Below are 20,463 nucleotides of genomic sequence, written 5' to 3'. Positions count from 1 at the left end.
GAGAACCGGCGGGGGGGCCAGCAGCGAGGACGGTGCTTCCAGGGACAGGGATGGCTGAGCTGAGATGTGTGAGGGAGGGTGGCCCGGGAAGGGGCCGCCTGGCCTGAGCGGACAGTTTGGGATGCAGGGAGAAGCAGGAGTGGACGCCGGGTGAGGCTCGTGCCGTGCCAGTGTGCGCCGCCCTGAAGGAACCAGGTGAAAGCCAGTCGGATGGAACCGGGACTGGGCAGTGGCCAACAGGAGCGACCCAGCGAGTCAAGGTCTTTACTAGCAAAGGGGCCATGGGTCTTGGGGGTCTGCTTGTACACCCTGCAGGGATGGGGGGCCCACCACCTGTGCAGAGGCCATCCTGTTGCTGGTGGCCCATCCCTGAGACGCCATCCATGCTGCCCGCCCAGCCTTCCAGTGCCCCAGGGTGCCCAGGTGAAGCCCCTCAAAGCCTTGAGCTGTCCCTGGAAGACGGAGCCTGTCCAGGCCCCGCTGTCCCTGACAATGACAGACACAGATGGAGCCTCTCACTTCTCTGTTTCCTGCTGCCTCCTGGGCACTCCTCCCAGGGTGTGTTGTGCTGTGGAGTGCGGCCCCCCAGCGCAGCCACGGCGGTGGGTTCACCTGCTGCCCAGCTTAGTGGCCTGGAGCAAGGGTGCCTGGACTGGAGGCTGGCTCCCCTCTAAGCAGCTGTGTGACCTTAAGTCAGGCAGTGACTGGAGGTCTCTGCCTCAGTTTCCTCACCTGTAATCTGGGGGAACTGCAGCACCCTGCAGGGTCATTGTGGGAAATGGATGAGAGACCCAGTAAGCCAGTCCTAAGCCTGTTCAAGATGTAGGTTCCCTTGATGCCGGTGTGGACGGAAATGGTGCACACATTTACGAAAGAGTTCATGAAAGTGCTCCCTAGGAACCAAAATAAAACCAGCTTCGTTTGTGAAGTGAAGTAAATGGGGCCTGAGCACAGCCGTCCCGGAAAGAAAACCCACAAACAACGCTGGTTGTGCGTCTTCAGTCCGGAGTTTATTGAGAACAGGCCTGACCCCCACCCCCAACTCCGCGGGAGCCAGAGCTTTGCCGGGACTCCATGCCTGCAGAGGCCCGACCTATGGCAGCCTGGCAGGGCGGGCGGGCACCAGGCTGGACACCAGTCAGTCCTCCTGATAGGGAACATGGAAGCCCAGGGTGCTCCCCAGGGGGAAGTGCGCGAAGAAGGTGCGGGCCATGTCCTCGATCTGGGGGTAGGCCCCCAGGGCCTGGAAGTGCTGCACGTAGTTCCAGAAGTCAGAGGTGGAGAAAGGCCAGTAGGGCATGGCTGGCAGCTCCGCGTAGGGGTCTGAAAGACACATGACGCCGGCCTCGGGGCTGTCCCCGTGGTCCTGCCTGGAGACACCGTCCTTGGAGGCCTCAAGGCAGGTGGATGGTGCCCAGCTGTGCCCACAGTGATATAAGCTTCCCAGAGTGGGGGCCTGAGCCTGTCCCCTCTCATCAGTGGGGTGCGGACCTAGGTCCTTGGGGACACCTGGTCTGGGAGATGGGGGAAGAGCAGGAAGGGGAAGGGTGGGGGGAAGAAGAAGAAGGGGAAGGGTGGGGAGGCCTGTCTTGTTTGAGGAGGAGGTTGTGTGGGGAGGGAGTGGGGCCCCATCAGCAACCTGGTGGGATTTCAGAGGGAAGCAGACACCTGCCTCCGCCTCCCCCGACACAGCCTGTCCTGGAGCTCAGCCAAGGGCGGCCTGAAGATACTGGACTGACTTAGGGCTCAGGGCTGGGAGGGCCTGGGGGCTGGAGCCCAGGATGAGGGTGGGAATGTCAGGGGGTCAGGGGGCCCCAGCTCCCCTGCCCAGTGTGTTCCCAGGTGGCTGGAGGGCAGGGTCCCCACTGGAAGACCCTCTGCTTGCACAGCTCCAGGCTGGCTCCCCAGGCCTGTGTTTTCCACGCTCAGGCCTGAGCTGAGCCAGGGCTCCTGATGCACCTGCTTGGGGTAAGAAGCCGCTGCCCTCCCCAGCAGTCTGTCCCTGCACACGCCAGTTACTTATGCAAATGAAAGGAAAGAAATCGGAGACATTACCTCCTTCCTCCTGCACAGGCTTGGTCCCTGCAAAGGAATAGGAGAGCTGTCACCCAAGAGGACCCCCCAGGTGCCGGCTGGGCCCACCCCACCCCAGCTGCAGGGCTCGGGGGTTTCGCAGCAGCCTGGCAGGAGGGGAGAGAACTGAGGGCTGTCCGGGGCGGGTCCAGGTGGCTGGGTCCCTCCAGAGCGGCCCCTCACCTGCGAGAGGCCCCAGCAGCAGGCAGAGTGCCAGCCCCGGCACCACGCAGGCCCGCATCTTCCCGGCACTTCCCATTCTGCGACGCGGCCCGCCTGCGGCAGGATGAACCCAGGAGGGGCAAGACCACCAGCTTCCTCCACCAGCCTCGGTGCGGGCGGCCCTGGGAAAAATGGCATGGATAAAAAAATAATCTTACTGTTTTCCTAGCAATTTCAGTTTCGGTGGTTTCAAACCACTATTTGGAGATGAAATCCCTGCCTCAGTTGGCCTTAATTTCCACGACTTAAGAAATTGCACCCCCACCCCCCACCCTGCCTGGCCTCTGCAGAGCTGACCTCGCCTCTGTCCACTCAGCGGCTCTGCTGCCGGCTCAGGGATCCTCTTTATAGAGGGACTGGGGATGAGGAAGGACACGTCACCTGCCAGAAGAGTCACACTGAGTATTTCATCCCCAGTGGAGGACTGTGGGCCTCTGCCACCCTGCTGGCAGGCAGATCAGAGCGCCAGCTTCTGGGAATCTGATCCAAAGATCAAATCGAGAGAAAAACATCTTGGCTAGGCCGTTTCTAAAATTGTTAGGACTGAATTCAGCATTGGCACTTGAAACAAAGCCAGCTTCCTCTCCACAAGGAGAGAACCTACATCCAATATCAGGACTGGCTGAGGTTTCCTCCCTCGTGAGAAGGAGCTGAATAATTCCAGCACTGCCCCCACTTAGACCTGCAGGCAGGAAGAGCCCCAGGTCAGGGGACCTGCCTGCGGGACGTCCATTGAGCAGAGCCTGGGGTCAAGATGGACTTCCGTCTCCAGGCGGGAGCTTCCCTGCGATCCAAAGCATCAGCCTACAGGTGGGCAGGAGGCTGTACCCACCCCAGGACACCAGCAACTGGCACCAGGGGTCTCTGTGGGCCAGGCCACTCTGACTACACAGCGGCCCCACGGACCACATGGGTCCCGGTACTCACCTGTCTCTCCTCCTGGTCCCACCCTGTGGGGTCCCACCACCCCACTGAATGCAGGGGTCAAATTTGGTGTGGCAGTTTCCTCTGTTATTCCTGCTCACCCTGGGGGCTCATTAAGGACTAGGGAAGCTCCTCCCCCACATGTCCCTCGGTTCTGGAGTTCAGGGTCCCCAGCGTCATCACATTCTGCCCACATGTCCCACAAATGATTAAGGACTCATTTTCTACCCAAACAATGCCATACATTTAACCAAAGATACCCAGAGAGGTGGCTAATTTAATTCAGACTGTAAGGCAGCCGCCCACAGACTCGACTTTGGGTTTCATTTTCAGAAATCTGGAGCCTGTGGCTGCAGGAGGTAACGGACTCTTTCAGGGCAGTTATACTGGGGAGGTCTCACAGATGCCCCAGGAGGACTCGGGGCTCAGCACCCTTTCCCTCGGAGCCCACGGGAGGCACCCATTCCCCAGCAATGAGTCCTCAAACTGTAGGAATTGCCCAGGGATCCTGTTGAAACGCAGCTTTCATTCAACAGGGGGGGCCTGGGACTCTGCATCCGTAACCAGCTCCGGAGAGCTGCGATGCTGCTGGTCCCCGAGCACACTTTGGCCACAGAGGCAGGGGCAGTGGCCTCAGCCTGAGGGGGTTAGAATCCCCTGGGGGCCTGGCCGCAGAGTCCCTGGAGTGCTTGATAAGATGCAGGGGTCTGTCTGACCCCCCTCCCACTCAGAGTTCTGATTCAAGGCGTGGGGGCCTGGGAATCTGCATTTCTAGCACGTCTCTAGGTGGCCCTGGGCAGGTCCAGGGCCACCATCTCAAGCAGTGGCTCTTAAGCGCCACATTGGGGCCACCTGGGAGCTTCTGAAGAGTCGGGATTTCCAGCTTCCTAAGGTGAGATTCTGATTCAGTGAGTCCAGGTGAAATCTCTCCCGGTGACTCTGCAGGGTCCCTGCCCCCCGACCCCAGCCCCTGCCCCGCACAGTCCCACCCATTGTGGATGCATCGGGGCCTCTGGAAGTCTCATCTGCGCGGGGTGAGGCGATGTTGACACACGCAGATGGTCCCAGTGGGTCCCAAGCCAACCAGGCAGAGCCGGGCTGCGGGCGCCCCGGCAGTGCAGCGGTCAGGCGGTCTCTGGTGCCCTCTGCTGTCCATTTTGGGAACACCAAGCCTGGGCTAGGCGCGGATGTCACTTAGCCAGGGATGCCCAGGCCTGTGCCCAGCCCGCCTCTGTTTCCTGGAGGAACAGACCAGGCACAGACATTTGTTCATGCTTTAAAATCCTAAAGCCACAGGCTCCCCGGACGTGGGCTGCGGAGGGATGGGCCTCCTGCCTGCTCCTCCCTGGCCCCTGGTCTTGGTCTTCACTGAGTGCCACAGGCAGGGCGTTTATAAAAGACAGGGGTTTGTCCAGCTCACTTCTGGAGGCTGCGGAGTCCAAGACCAGGCAGCCACCTCGGGGGGGCTCGTGCTGCTCCCCAGCCACCGCCACGATGATAACCAGATTTTGACGAGTGTCTGCAGCAGACAGACCTTGTTCAAACCACCCTCCTCCCCTCAGCTGCCCACGAGGCTTCCATGAGCTACTGGAAAGTCCAGGCTGCTCACGCGTCTGGGCTCAGAGCCTAGGCCCTGGCCTCGGACTCGCTCCCAGGTCCCCCCTCGCCAGCCTGCCATCAGGGCCCAGAATCGTGCCCCTGCTTCGGTGCTAGGAGCCTGCCCTCCCCTCCCAGAGCCCAAGACACTCAGCTGGCCTCCTTGGCAGCCCACCCCACCCCTGTGCCCCTGGCTTGTGTCCTCCGTGTCCCCGGTCTCGGCAGGGGCCTTGGCCTCCCGCCTGGCTGTGCCCCGCCTGCTTCCTCTCCAAGCCTGGGTTAGTGCCTGGTCCGGGTCCACCCAACCAGTCTGTGCCAGAGCCTCTGTGCCCTGCAGGCCGGCCACCCCGCCGTCCTCGCTGAGCCACGGGGAATGTGCCCTCCCCACCCTCACTTTGCCCACTCGCTTCTCAGCTGCTGCCTTCTGCCCCCTCCATAAACCCGAGGACAGAGCCCAGGTACCCAAGGAGTGAGGGTGAGGGCGCCCTCCGACAGTGTCCTGTGCCAGTTCCCACCCCCCGGTGACGCCTGTCCTCGTTATTTTAATCAAATAGCTAAATGTCTTGAATTCTAGTGAACTTGAAAAGAAAGAGCGTTTTGGATTAAAACTAATCTGCCTTGGAAAAGCCTGCTTACAACGAAAAGCACTAAAAACTGTCACATTAGCTATGGGGATGACAGCTTTCAAAGATTAGAACCAAAATAGTGAAAACCCAGCCCGACCTGACGGGACTGCAGACCACGGGGTGTTGGAAGGATCTTCTCAGGAAACAAAGCTGGGGTGGTGGGGATTTCGGAGGCGCGCTCCCGGGGCGCTGTTCTCAACGGGCTCTGCGCAGCGGGGCCTGCTGGGGTACCACGCGGGCCAGGAAATGGTCAGAGCAAAGCCGCCCCACCATGTCACAAGACTGTCCCGTAAAGGTGGCAGGTTTGAAAGCTAAATTGTTTAAGGCCCTTAAAGAAAGATACGATTCCTTCCTTTAACCGACCCGGAATTTCTGACCAGGCCATGAGAGTCTTCTCCTGAAACAGGGGATCCTGACTTGGGGTCGAGTGGGGGTGGGGCTGTGGGGAACCCTGGGGACCCCAGCTGTCCTGAAAAAATACAGGATGCCATGTTAGACGTAAATTTCAAATAATCAATGAATACATCTTTTAGTACAAGTGTGTCCCAAATATAACCAGGGACATACTTCTGCTGACAAGTATCCTTGTCTAACTGAAGTTCCGACGTTACCTGTTTTTCTTTCTTTTTTTTCTTTTTTTTGCGAAATCTGGCAACCCCGTGCAGGACAGAACCTTGTGGCCCTGCCTGGCCGCTGGCTCCATGCCCAGGTTGGGCCGGAAGCCAGGCTTTGAGCACAGGCTGCTAGGGAGAAGGGACTCCAGGCTCCCGACCAGCAGCGCAGCCCCAGCCCTGGGGCAAGGCAGGCAGCTCCCGTGCCCACGAGGGTCTTTTCTGAGATGCTTCCTCCTGGAGCTGCAGCATTAAGGTCGTGGCACGAGGGGAGAAGATGGACTGCAGCCTGAACCTCCCTGTCAGCCGAGGCCCCGGCCCAGGACACCCAGGGACTCACGGCTGTCTGGAGCTGGCCTTAGCTGGGCTTGTCACAGAGAGAAGTGGACAGGGCCAGAGAGGCAGGCAGGCCACACTGCTCAGAGCCTTCCTCTTTCCGGCTTGGAGACAGGGATGGGGACACAGGGCGGGGGAGCCCCAGAAGCCCATGACTCAGGGAGAGAAGCACCGACCTTCCACGTGGGCTGTGGCAGGTGCCTGCATCCTGTGACACAGGACCCGAGGGCCGGCGCTTCTTGGTGGAAACAGCACCTGAGAGGCCAGTGAGGGCCTCGGCGCCTTGGTGGTGAGGCGGTCACGATCTCCTAGGCACAGGGCTGGGCTGGGGTGGCCCGACCTGGCTGCCCTGGAGGAACGAGCCCCGGGAACGGGAGAGGCCCTCGGCCCCCACACCATCGGAGCAACAGAAGGCGAGGTGCTCCCGCTGCTCCTCCTCTTTCCAGAGGACCCAGAGCCTCCAACGGCCACACCCGGCACGCGTCAGCATTCAGTCAGTGTTGTCTTAGCTGAAAAATGTGTGTGTGTGCAGTCTGTGTGTGTACATATGCATGCGTGTGCATGTTCCTGTGTGGGGTGGTGTGTGTGTGCACGCATGTATGCATGTGTATTTGTGTTTGTGTGCATGGATGCATGTGCGGTGATGTGTGGGTGTGGCATGTGCAGGAGTCCATGCCTGTGTATTGTGTGTGTATGGGGCCCTGCATGTGTGTGCTGTGTGCTGTGTGTGGGGGGGGGTTGTGGGTGTGTGTGTGTGTGCATGCCTATGTACTGTGTCCATGTGCATATGCATGTATGGGTGTGGGTGTTGTGCGAATGTGTGTACATGTGTGTTAATGTGTGTGCATGTGTGTGAATGTGGTGTGTGCTATGTGGTGGTGTGTGAATGTGTGTGCATGTGTGTGAATGTGGTGTGTGCTATGTGGTGGTGTGTGAATGTGTGTGCATGTGTGTGAATGTGTGTGCTATGTGGTGGTGTGTGAATGTGTGTGCATGTGTGTGAATGTGGTATGTGCTATGTGGTGGTGTGTGAATGTGTGTGCATGTGTGTGAATGTGTGTGCTATGTGGTGGTGTATGAATGTGTGTGCATGTGTGTGAATGTGGTGGTATGTGCATGTGTGTGAATGTGTATGAATGTGTGTGAATGTGTGCGGTGTGTGCTATGTGGTGGTGTATGAATGTGTGTGCATGTGTGTGAATGTGTGTGAATGTGTGCGGTGTGTGCTATGTGGTGGTGTGTGAATATGTGTGCCATGTGTGTGGTGTGTGTGTGGGATGTGTGCATGGCCACGTGCTCTATCTGGAAAGTGACCCCAGGCAGTGGGAAGCTGGGACTGGGAGCAAGGCAGTGGGAGGAAGAGGGTGAGCTGCGGTCTCAGTGCTGCTGCGGGCAGCGGGGCGTGTGGGGGGTGTCTGACCCTCAGCCTAGAAGGAGGCGCTTCTCTACTGCACGGTCTCCCCTCTCCACTGGCCGGGGGTCGCCCCATGAGATAAACTCCCCACTTCAGGTTTGGGGTGCCCACTGGGCGCCCACAGGCGTCCGGAGCAGTGACCTCAGAGAAGTCAGGGAGGCGGCAGACGTCGGAGCAGGGGCTGCAGGGGAGGCCAGGCCTGGGCCGAGCTGCTGCTGCAGCTGAGATCGGAGTGAGAGGGACCATGAGGAGTGCGGTGGACGGGGGCCGCCGCTGACCCGCCTTCCTCAGTCCTTCTGACAGAGGGTCTCTGGGGACACAGGGGCCAGCTCCAAGGGGGACCCAGAGCCAAGCCAAAGACAGACCACAGGAGATCTCCTGCCAGAAGGCACCGCGTGAACCTCGAAAGGCCATCAGTTACCTCCTTGTTTGATAAAATACACTGATGCTTGCTTCAGGTGACCTGTCCCCACTGGGGGTCTCTTCCCCCAGAGCATCCACCTCTTGGTGAGAAAGGTCTGCACCTTTCCCACGTCCCCAGCAGCTGCTCTGTCCGTGGACTGTCCCCTGAAATCCTCGGTTTTCAGCAGGTCCGTGCTGTTCTTACCATCCACATTTCCCTGGAGAGGAAGCAGGCTCTCCAAGGGAAGCCACCTGCCCAGAGGCACCCAGCAAAGGCTGGAGTGGGAAAATGAGCATGTGAGGGTCAGACCACCCTCCTGGCCTCTTCCAAGACACTCCAGGTGTGCCTTCTGTCACCTGCACAGAGGCCCACTCAGAAGACTTGGTGGGGCCTGAGCGTCCGCACGATGCCCTGGTCCCCCAGAGCCCTGGGACTGCAGGTCGCTGACGTCCCGACGCCTCCCAGACAGACCATGTGGCCCGTCCTGTGAGGCCACCTCTGCGAGCGCCGCTGCCTCCCCCTGCAACGCGGGGTCCTCCACCCGCCCAGGTGTCTGTCCGTAAGAATGCCAGCAGGCTCTCTAAGCTGTGGCTCTCAAGGATGAGCAGTGGCAAGACAACTGTGGCAGCTGGCCGGGGTGCGCGGCTCTAAATTTGCTCACGCCCTGGGTCCTTGACCGTGGGGCCTGGACGCCTGCTTCCGGGGCAGGAGGCAGAGGAGTCGGTAGGACGTACCGTCGGAAAGGAAGGGAGCCGCCCCCTTCCCAGCTCTTGCTTCCTTCACAGCTGGCCGAGCGCAAGGCCGAGGCTCACGGCAGCCCTTGGGATGGGACCACCCACCCCTGGACATTTAGCAAATGGGCATTTGGGGTCTCCAAAAAGGAAGAAATTCCTATCACACAGCCCATACGGATTTGTCCGAGAGGACCTTTTCTCCCTGAGTTAGTTACCACCCGGAAGAAGATTCCGGAGAAACACAGGTGAGGAAGGGCTAGTGCCAACCCACAGCCCAGGACACCGTCATCCTCTGCCACTGGACACGCATCCCCTGCCCACGCCCACACTTGCCCCCTGTGCCCACTGGGTCTCACCATCCTCTCCTGAACCTGCAGATACAGGTCCCAGTCCAGGGCAGGATGCCTGGAGGTGCAGAGAACCAGGGTGCGTGGGGGAGGCGGCCCCGCCTGGTGACATACAGGCCCTGCTTGCTGGGCAGGGGCCGGCCAGAGGCCTGTCCACAGACCACGACTCTCCCTGTGCCCTGCCTCCCTGAGAGAGGCACGTTGGAGATCTGTTGAATGTCAGCCCAGCCTTTCACACACCCCCCTGAACCCCAAGTTTCCTACTGGGACACTTCCCCAGAAACACAGTGGGGAAGGGCAGAAGGTGGAAACGGTTTGGCTGTTTGCCAGGTAGGGGGGGTGCCCTGGTTCCTCCCCAGGGCCCTGGATCCCTCTGGGCCTGGCTGGACCAGGCCTGGACCAAAGGAGACCTCCTCCGCCCCTCCCTGTCTCCCCAGGCGGGGAAGAGGGGCTGGGTCAGACCCTTGCTGAGGTCTTTCCAGGTTCTGATTATAGGGGCTTTCAGGGAAACAAAGTCAGGAATGGGGAAGGAAGCGCACTGGCACGGCAGAACCAGGAGAGGGCAGCCCTGGGCAGGCAGCCTCTGCACCAAACCACAGGTCCCGGTGGGTGGGCAGGTGGGGTAGGGGGCGGGGCCCAGGCGTCCCTGTCCAGGTCTGTTGCCCAGCTCCAGGGGCTGTGCACGGACAGGTCCCAGCTTGCAGATGAGAATGCAGGCTCAGAGGTGAGACCCGATGGACAAGAGCTGTGGGGGTCCCCCAGCTAGGTCCCTCCTCTGGGAGAGGCACCCTCCCACCCTGACCCCAGTCCCTGAAACGCAGCCCACCGCTTTCCCTCCAGGGTGACTCAGTAGACCTGAAGAGGCTCCTGTCGGCTCTACACCGTTTCCAGTTCAGGATATTGGGGTGTCCTGATTTCCTGAGACCTCCGGCCAGCTCCTGGGGTCTGGCAAGCCTGTGACAAATGGCCGGGCTCACCCCAGCCAGGGTGTGTCACTCCTGCCCACCCAGAGGCTACACCCTGGAAAACTGCGCCCACCTCCCGGGCCCCGGAACACGGGGGTGGAAGGAGCCGTGGGCTGGGACTTTGCCAGAGCGCCCTCCCGCCTCCGGCCTGGCCAGCTCCTTCCCAGCCACCGCCTCTTCGGCCTCTGAGCTGCACTGAGGCCACAGATGTCTTGTGTGAGAGCATCACGGCTTCTGGCTCTGCTCCTTACGAGCTGTGGAACCCTGGGCAAGTTACTTGACACCTCTGTGGCTCAGTGTCCTCGTCTGTTAAGGGGTGCTGACCCTGGGGTGCGCCTGGCACACAGGAAGCCCCCAACGAAGAGTGGCCTCGTTGTCGGCAGAGCTCACCATCTGCAGCTCATGCGGCGACACGCAGGCCCGGCAGTGGCCGGTGGAGATTGGGACTCCGGGGTTCTTCCCAGCTCTGTGACGCTTCTCAGAGGAATCACTGACACGTCTCAGAGGCCTGAGACACTCCCATGTGTCACAGCTCAGGCCTGTCCCTGGCTGGGGTGGGTAGAAGGACTTGTACTCCAACGGGGTGATGGAGTGGGGTGGGAGCCTCGAGGGGAGAGGGGCTGAGAAGGATCCCTGCTGGGAGAAATGCAACGGCTCTTCACCCCGCCAAGAAGACGCTTGGAGACACCAGGCCGACGTGCAGGGAGGGAGGGGCTGAGCCTCCTTGGCTGGCTCACGCCCAGGCTTGGAAAGGATCCCTGCCCGTGCATCTGGCCCAGGCGGCGGCAGGCTGTGTGACTGGGCAGGGCACTCACCGTCTCCACACCTCAGCTTCCGTATCTGGGAAGAGGGTAAAATGACGGGGTTGTGTCCGGGAAGCTCGTGGCACCTGGTGCCAGCGCTCGGTGAGAGCCACAAGGTTTGCGACACGAGCCTGCATTTAGGGAGCACGGGGAGCCCTGTGGCAGGGCCGGGCTTAGAAAGCACAGGGGCTGGACGGCATTGGCTCAGACGGTCCTGGGGGTAGACGGACGTTCTGTCCGTGAAACAAACAGGCGGCCACCATGGGAGCCGCGTTCTGAAACAAGGAACGTCACTGGCAGTCAAAAATACAATAATCAAAATTTTAAAAATTAGCAGAAAGGTAAGAAGGTAACAAGACTCTCTCATAAAATAGAGCAAAAGGACAAACTGTGGGAAATTGCTCAGGAAAGCAGGAGCGCTAGAGGCCGAAGTCAGCAGAGTCGATGTCCACAGCGACCGCGAAGGCGAGCAGGCTCCCCCCGCGGACCGAGAAGGGCGCCCTGAGGACCGGCTCACTCTCCGCCCTTTCCGCTCTTCCTTTTCTCTCGCTCTGTCTCTCGAGTCAGAACCCTCACCCTGGGACAGGCCAGACCCCCAAGGAGGCACAGCTTTGGGCATTTCGGGACACTGGACACCAAATAAAAGCCTACAGGTGTTCAGCCTGCAAGGGCAGACTGCATAAAAAGGACAGGACCTCAGAAGACATCGGGCCCCTCTACGGTCACTCTAGAAGCTGCGACGTATGGCAAGACACCCCGCGTACTTCAGGGGGAACCTAGAATGTCACCCCTAAAAGGTGACCCGTCAACTGTTAGGAGTGAAAAGGGTATTTTCAGACCTACCAGGAGTCAACATTTAATTTCCATGTCCCTTCCCTAAGATTCTGCTGTGTTTGGGTGACACCGTGTACAGGGAAACTCTGGGATACAGAAAACAGGTTGTGCAACTCGGAAGAGGGGTGAAAGGAGTCCCCCGACTGGCAGGTACACTTCGGGTCTGGAGAATCAAGACTCCAGAGCCAGGGGCAAAGGTCTGAAGAGCAAAACTGCCAGGAGAAAAGGAAAATGGAAACGGGGTTATCTGGTGTATCTGAGCACTTGGAAACGTATTGCCAGCATTTGAGAATTCTGTTAGAACATATGGAATAGGCACAGGCATGTGGAAAGCGAACGTTGCGTTTGTTTTTAAATAAAAGCAAGGCAATAACTAACTCCAGGAAAATAAAAATGTGCAGAGAAAGAAATACCATTAGAATGCACTACCTAGCTCAGTGTTATATTTTCCTTACATGCTCATGATCCCATGAGGCATGAATATTGATTTAACCCGAATCATGGTATGGCCGTGTTGGCAGGAAGAGGAAAGGAAGCTCAGTGTGAGACAGCAGCAATTCAACAGATCAGGGCTAAGACGGCAAAGAGAGAGTGCTGCGTTGTTTACCTATTCCAGAGTGACAGATGACTCCCAAAGCACACTGGCTCGACATAACAGACCCCAAATAACAAATGTTTACTATGTCATGAGTGAGTCAGGAATCCAGGCACAGGACTGCTGGGTCTTCTGACTCGGTGTCTCTTGCAAGTTATCGGCCGGAGGACAGTCACCTAAAGGTACCACTGGGGAAAGGGCACTTGGCTCACCTGCCTGTCACCAGGACTCAGATCCCTAATGGCTGGGGCCTTCTTGCCAATGGCCTCTTCCCCATAGGGAAGCTCCCGTCGGGGTCACTGGCCTCTCCCAGACTGAGGGTTCTGACTTCAGAGAGAGACAAGAGAGGGAGAGCAAGATGGAAGTCTTTCTGTAACCCATTACATTTGCCACACTCCACACGACTGATCCTTCGTGGGGCCCTCCCCACCCAAGGGAGAGAATTACACAAGGGCGTGAGCAAGATGGAAGTCTTTCTGTAATCCATTACATTTGCCGTACTCCACACGACTGATCCGTCGTGGGGCCCTCCCCACCCAAGGGAGAGAATCACACAAGGGCGTGAGCAAGATGGAAGTCTTTCTGTAACCCATTACATTTGCCGTACTCCACACGACTGATCCGTCGTGAGGCCCCTCCCCACCCAAGGGAAAGAATTACACAAGGGCGTGAGCAAGATGGAAGTCTTTCTGTAACCCATTACATTTGCCACACTCCACACGACTGATCCGTCGTGGGGCCCCTCCCCACCCAAGGGAGAGAATCACACAAGGGCGTGAGCAAGATGGAAGTCTTTCTGTAATCCATTACATTTGCCGTACTCCACAGGACTGATCCGTCGTGGGGCCCTCCCCACCCAAGGGAGAGAATTACACAAGGGCGTGAGCAAGATGGAAGTCTTTCTGTAATCCATTACATTTGCCGTACTCCACAGGACTGATCCGTCGTGGGGCCCCTCCCCACCCAAGGGAGAGAATTACACAAGGGCGTGAGCAAGATGGAAGTCTTTCTGTAATCCATTACATTTGCCATACTCCACAGGACTGATCCGTCGTGGGGCCCCTCCCCACCCACACAAGGGCGTGAACACCAGGAGCCAGAGGTCAGTGGGGACCATCACAGAGACTCCTTCACCAGAGATGTGTGTTAGTCCTCGCTGTCCAGAGAAACAGAACAAGTAGCATATCAGTAGTGTGTGTGTGTGTGTGTGTGTGTGTGTGTGTGTGTGCGTGTGTGTGTGTGTGTGAAGAGACTTATTTCAGGAACTGATCCACGCAATTGTGGAGGCTGCAAACTCAAAGTCCATAGAGCAGGCAGCAGGCTGGAGACCCAGGAAGAGCTGATGCTGCCGTCCTGGGTCTAGAGCCTGTTTGGAGGAAGAATTCCTTCTCTGGGGAAACTCAGTCTTTTCTCTTACAGCCTTCAACCGACGGCATGAGGGCCGCTTCCATTATAAAGAGTGATCTGTTGTAATCAGTCAACTGATGTAAATATTAATCTCACTTTTTTTTTGAGACAGTCTCGCCCTTTTGATAGGTGCCAGGCTGGAGGGCAGTGGCACGATCTCGGCTCACTGCAAACTCCGCCTCCCAGCGTCAAGTAATTCTCCTGCCTCAGCCTCCCGAGCAGCTGGGACTACAGGCGCACGCCACCACACCTAGCTAATTTTTGTATTTTAGTAGAGACGGGGTTTCACTACGTTGGCCAGGATGGTCTCGATCTCTTGATCTCATGATCCGCCCACCTCGGCCTCCCAAAGTGCTGGGATTACAGGCGGGGGCCCCCACACCCGGCCATTAATCTCATTTTTAAAATGCCTTCACATTGACATCTAGACAGGGGTTTGACCAGGCAACTGGGTACCACGGACTTGCCCAGGTGACACATAAAACTGATGCCAGTAAGCCTGTTCTTTGGAAATACTGTATGTAGGTGAAGGCAGGAGAGCAGCTAGCAGAAGGTGGGTGGGTGCTTCCAGGAGGTGGCGTGGCCGTTGTGGAGGGCAGGACCCTGTGCTGTGGGTGCAGACTGCTGGGGGCTGAGTGGGCACAGACGAGCCGGTAAGGCCCTGGGCTCAGGAAGTGCAGGGTGGGGCTGAGGTTCCTCTGTATGCCCAGCCCCTGCAGAAGTGCTCACCTGGATGTGATGCCCAGATGCCCACAGGTTTGGGCTGGCTTCTGCAGGAGGGGAAGGGCTTGAACAGTGGGAGCCACAGTGTGGAAGGGGACTGAGGGAAACTGGAAGACATGACCCGAAGCTGCGGGCCAAGCCTGAGCCCACAGCAACGGGAATGCTGCGGTAACCACCGTCTGGGTTGCAGGCAGCTGCGGGGGCCAGAGAGCTTCCCCCTGTGCCAGGGAGGGGGTCTGGCCAGCAACAGACCCCAGGGGATGGTGGAATCTCCTCCCCCAAATTCAAGCAGGCACTGGTGTTTAGGAGGCTTACGGGCAGGCCGGGGGCTCCAGAACCCTGCCATGCCAAGGCTCCTAACTGCGGGAGGGAGACCCAGGCTGGGCCAGTTCTGTGCAGCCTGCAATGGATCCATTGTTCACCCCTATTCACAGCCACATAAAAGCTGAATTTATGGGAACCAGGGCTCAGCGTGTTTCTCAGCCTGGCTGAGGCATCCGGGCGGTGTGGCCCCATCAGCGGCCGTTGGGGGCCCCCTGGGCTCTGAGGCTTTGAGGGTCTCTGCCGGGAGTCGGGCACCAGCCCATTGCCCTCCTCCCTCTGACTTTTTGGCCCTCCCTCCCTGGTGTTGTTGGAAACTCGGAGATGAAAGAGCAGGTTGCCTGTTTCAGCCTCGCTGCTTGTCCTAGATTCGTTGATTCATCCCAGGGGCAGGTATTGTGAGCCCACAGGGCGGGAGTCAGAGGCGCTTGCCGGGCCAAGAACCGCATCTCGGAATTAAAGGGATGGAGATGCCTTTGAACTGTGTGCCGATCGCTCTGGATGGCTGGGAGGCCGCCCTCCGGCCCAGGAGCCTTGAAGGCAGAGCCTCCGCCCTGCTCTGCTCCAGGGAGACGCAGCCGCTCGCCCCACAGGCAGGCCAGATGATGCCCACGCTGCAAAAGGAGACATTGGTTTTTTTTGTAGTAGAAAAAAGAAAAAAAAGACAACTGCCCCTCCTTTCCCCTCCAGCTCCCCTCTCTGAGCAAATGTTCAGTGTTCCTGGCACTGTGTGGACAGACCCTGTCCCTCCCTGTCCCCCTGAGGCCGGGCTGAGCGCTGCAGGCAGATGAGACCACACGCATTCATCCACCACCGCATTTTCCCATTCAAGGATACATTTTGGGCCTCTGCCGGGTCGATATATATTAGGCTCATGTATTCTTTTTGTTAGGAAAAATTTGGGGTAGGGTTTTTCATTTTGGACAGAGTGCCCACAGGAAGTCCCAACAGACCAGGTCAAACCAAAATGAAGACTCTCATGCTAAATGCCACATAATGAAACGAAAACTTTAAAGCTGCAGTGAGATCCCAAAACAGACCAGTATTTCCTGAAAGCAGGAGATTCTGGTCCACCTGAGTCGGCCGATACGCGCGTCTCCCCGACTCTAACCCTTACACAAAAGCCGTGGCCGTCCGCCTCTTGTTCTGATTCTTTGTCCCACCTTACAAACCCTGCTGTTCTGCCACCGCCCAGTGGGAGCTCTTATTCCGTTTTGTAGAAGGGAGGCTGCCCTGATTCACGAAGAGTGAATAAAAGCCAATTAGATCTGTGAGCAGATGTGTTGTCATTGCGTGTTCTGACACCCTCACAGCTGAGAAACCCTGGTACCGGCTGCTTGGCCTCGCCCTGCAGACAGCCCGTGGAACACGCCTCTGCGCTGGGGCCGTCCTGTGCCTCACGTGGCGTTCAGCAGCACGTCTGTCCTCCGCCCACGGGGTCCAGGAGCCTCTTCAGTCCAGAAAACCCAAACCGTCTCAGCCACCGCCGCACCCCCATGGGCCGTGCACAATTGCGTGCACACACCATGTGCACTGGGTGAATCTCCCGCGGACACCTGCCCAGGTTACTTCCGCTGAGAGCGGTGATGCTGCAGACTCCTTGAAATATACCTGACATTCGTGATTTTACCATTATACCATTGACTCCTCCCAGTGGACCTGCTGCGGAAAGCCAGGGTTGCCCGGTCATGACACCCAGGCCGTGGGACTTGTGCAGACCTGCCACTGTGATCTGGAAAGCCCAGCGATGCATTCACAGCCACATGATTTTTGCAAAACAAATGAAATAAAACCAAACCTTGATGTTTTCCGGCAACCCGTTAAGCCCATTGTCTTTGCTCTGCCTGCCCGGGCATGGCTGTGTGGTGGGCTGGCTGTGGGCATTTGGACACCATGTTGGCTCTTTCCACAGGTTTGGTGGGACATCCTTATGAGGTTTGCAGTCACTTCTGAGCAGAGCTAAGCCACCGTAAGCTGTCCCAGGCTGTGTTCCCGCCCACCGTGCTGGCTGGCTGGGGATAAGGACAGGAAGGAGCGGGCCCAAGGTCACGTCACACTGTGAAGGTGTTCCACAGCTCGTGGTACCAGACGTGTACATGTAAGGAGGGTGGGCTGTGTGCACGAGGAGCCGGATGCCACGCTGAAAAGGGTCTGCAGTGGAGGGAGGGTCGTGCAGTTCTTATCAGCCCATTAGCAAAAGGCAGCCGGCTCCTGCCACAGATCAGCTACACAATTAGAAACTCACTACACACTTTTCCCCGCCATTTGAAAAATGAGAAACTGGCAAAATAGAATCCGTGAGTGGGGGGCAGAACCTGCGGCGACGTGGCAAAGTCCAGGAGGTCTGAATATGGGGTACGTGTCACATGCGCCCTCCCGCAGCACCAAGTCTTGACACATCTGGGGCTTCCAGACGCAACAGAAGCAACGTTCATGGCGTGGTGTGGGGTCACTGATTAGACCACACGAGGCACAGCCCAACAGAGAGCCTGTGAGGCTTCTTGGAGAGGCACTCAGCCGAGCCCCGCAGTTCCACCTGCAGGGTCTGCCCCAGCTCCACCGGCTCACCGCCCTGCTGCTGCCGCGGCACCTCATCCCCACCCAGGAGCGCCCCAGATCTATGTAGCCAGCAGCCGCTGGGTGACAGACACTCCTGCCCTTCCCCAAACCCCTGCGGGGCTTCTGATGGCCAGGGACGAAACCCCGAACCTCAGTCCTGCCTGCCTCTAGGGCCTCCCTGGTCTCCCCTCAGTCCCTCAGCACCAGAGTCCTTTCCTGATCCCCGGCCTTGGTCCAGCGGTTCCATCTGCCGGACACTCCTCCGCCCGCCCCTGCCTGAGCTGAAGCATCGGAAACCCAGGGGTAGTTTCATCAGGTCTGCCAGCTCTGCTTGCGTTTTAAAATTATTTGTTTGTTTGTTTGTGTTTGAGACAGAGTCTCACACTATCGACCAGGTTGGAGTGAAACGGCGCAATCTCGGCTCACTGCACCCTCCGCCTCCCGGGTTCAAGCGATTCTCCTGCCTCAGCCTCGTGTGCAGCTGGGATTACAGGCGTGCACCACCACAGCTGGGTAATTTTTGTATTTTTAGTAGAGACGAGGCTTCACCATGTTGGCCAGGCTGTTCTCAAACTCTTGACCTCGGGTGATCTGCCCACCTCGGCCTCCCAAAATGCTGGGATTACCGGCGTGAGCCTCCGCGCCCGGCCTCTGCTTGCTTTTGATCACTGGATTTTGTTTTGTTTTATTTTTTTCTTTCCTTTTTCCGTGAAGCTGAAAGCCATCGTAGTTGAAGTTCACGCCCCCGGACACTGAAATTCACCCTTCACTGGCCACTTTAGAGATAACGTTCATAGGACATCATGGTAACGACTGCTTCTGCTGCTTTTCGGGAACTTAGGCCAGCTTCAGTTCAGTTCAAGCCAGGCGAGGCCACCAAACCTTCCACAGTGCAGAGACCATGGGCAACTGCAAAAGTGCGGTGTTTACCAAGGACTCTGCCTCCTGCCCGGGCTGAGCCACCTGTGGTTCTGTGTGGCCTCGTGGTCCTGTATGCTGTCCTGTGTGGCCTCGTGGTCCTGTGCTGTCTCTATTCCCCCTGTTCACATTTGTCCACTGTCTGACCCCACACTGGAGTGTCTGCTTCAGGAGCAGGACCTGGTCTGGCTAGTGTCCTGTGTTGGACTTGGCGGCCGGCTCACCACAGTGACTGGGGGCAGGGTGGAGTGGGTGGATGGGTTGGCCACCTGGATGGACCTGGGTGACGGGACGAGGAAGCAGCAGGCGGCGTTGGCGTGGGCCCGGCAGGTGTGGTGAGGTGCTGCTCTGGACCCTTCTTGGCCTTGCCACCTCCTGGCTGCGTTGACATGGGCCGGTGACTCCCATGGGTGTGACATCATCCTGTGTGAGGGAGGAGGACTGTGACCCACGCATCAACCCCAGGCTCCTTAGGAGGCCAGACCCTCAGGCACCACAAGGACATGGGAGCTGCGACCCACAGGGACATGGGGGTGCGACCCACGGGCCTCCTGGGAACTCGGTGCCAGCCACCCCTGCTGCCCGTGTGCACGTCAGAGCGAGGGTCTACTCTTCACCCCTGACCCCTGAAAACCACCTTCATGGTGCCAAGGAATGCGTCCGAATTCATGTCCCGAGCTGCCATTGCAAAGGGCTGTAGGCCAGGCGGTGTAGACAGCAGAAGGACTCCCTCAGCTCCGGAGGCTGCAAGTCTGGGATCAAGTGTGGGTGGGCAGGGCCGGCTCCTTCCGCAGCTGTGGGAGGACCTGTCCCAGGTCCCTCTCCTCGGCTTGTAGATGGCCGTCTTCTCCCTGTGTCTCTTCACAGCATCTTCCCTTGGCACTTTTCTCTGTGTCCAAAAAGGGGACATTTGGATTAGGGCTCATTCACCCTGATGACTTCACCTTAGCCTCTTTACCTCTGTAAAGACCTCATCTCCAAATAAGGTCAGTAGGTGACACGCTGGGAATGAGGACCTCAGCGTATGAATTTTGGGAACACATCAGCCCAGAAAACAGCATCTGCCCCACCTTGCGGGGTGCAGAGGAACAGGCTCCATCGTCTGAAAGCCGGGTGCTTCCTCTCCCCTGCCTCACACGATTGGCTGAACCACAGCCCCAAGGTCCACATCCTCACCCCTGGAGCCTGTGATCGCCACTTTAGACGGCAAAGAGGACTTTGCGATGTGGCTGCGTTAATGATTTCGAGGCGGGAGGTGAGGCTGGACTAGTTAGTTGGGTGGGCTCTAGACGCCCTCACGGGTGCTCCTGTAAGAGGGAGAGCGGACACACAGGAGGCCACGTGCCACAGAGCCCAGGGTTGGGGCAATGTGGCCACCAGCCAAGGGCTGGCCACCACCCAAGGCTCTGGGGTGAGCATGGCGCTGCAGGCACCTCACTCCGCCTGCTGTACGGAAGGGCACGAGGAGGAGGATAAGGAGCGTGGATAGCCATGAGTAACAGTAATGATGACATTGGCATTACTGTTTTGACATTATTGTATGTATGTTGTGGGACAATTATGTTAACATTGTCAGGAAGCAAGATTTCCCACAAAGGATAAAAGAGATGCGGGCATAGAAGGACATACATGTCATCAACAATTTGAATTGGAAATATCAAGATGAACTCAGGACTTAGGTGGGACAGGCAGCGTCTCGGGTGGACGGAGGCGGCAGCAGCACCCAGAGTCCTCTGCCCACGGTTCCCTCCTGGGAGCACCTCACAGCCAGGATTCCCTGAGCACACCCTTTGTGCCAGCCCTGGCTTCCAGAACCACTCTGGACCCACATGCAGGTGGCTGTCGGGGGTGCTGCCCATCTGTCAATGCCCAGGCTCCTGATGGGCAGATGTACTTCCACACTCCAGGGCCTCACCCCATGAGACCAAGCCGCCTCCTCCTCCCGCCACTTCCCCCCTCTCTGCTCCTCTCCTGCGCTGGGCCGGTGCCTGCCCCCCCTCCTCCCCTCCCCACTCCTCTACTGCACTGGGCTGCTGCCTGCTTCGGTTCTGT

General features: G+C 58.3%; 1 protein-coding gene across 1 annotated transcript; it reads right to left on the bottom strand.

The window, feature by feature from the left end:
* Positions 1 to 988: 988 nt before the first annotated feature.
* Positions 989 to 2,430, bottom strand: OTOS (otospiralin). The gene is made up of 3 exons (XM_032277681.1): positions 2,257 to 2,430; positions 2,056 to 2,082; positions 989 to 1,323 (listed from the first exon to the last, which is right to left on the bottom strand). Exons 1-3 carry the CDS (start codon positions 2,330 to 2,332, stop codon positions 1,139 to 1,141), a joined length of 288 nt encoding a protein of 95 aa, XP_032133572.1. The 5' UTR covers positions 2,333 to 2,430; the 3' UTR covers positions 989 to 1,138.
* Positions 2,431 to 20,463: the final 18,033 nt, after the last annotated feature.

The sequence above is a fragment of the Sapajus apella genome, unplaced genomic scaffold, assembly GCF_009761245.1.
Source record: "Sapajus apella isolate SASKATOON/1434 unplaced genomic scaffold, GSC_monkey_1.0 scaffold10, whole genome shotgun sequence".
Taxonomy (NCBI): domain Eukaryota; kingdom Metazoa; phylum Chordata; class Mammalia; order Primates; family Cebidae; genus Sapajus; species Sapajus apella.
Note: the sequence above shows the minus strand (reverse complement) of the source record. Positions and strands in the feature narration are given on the sequence as shown.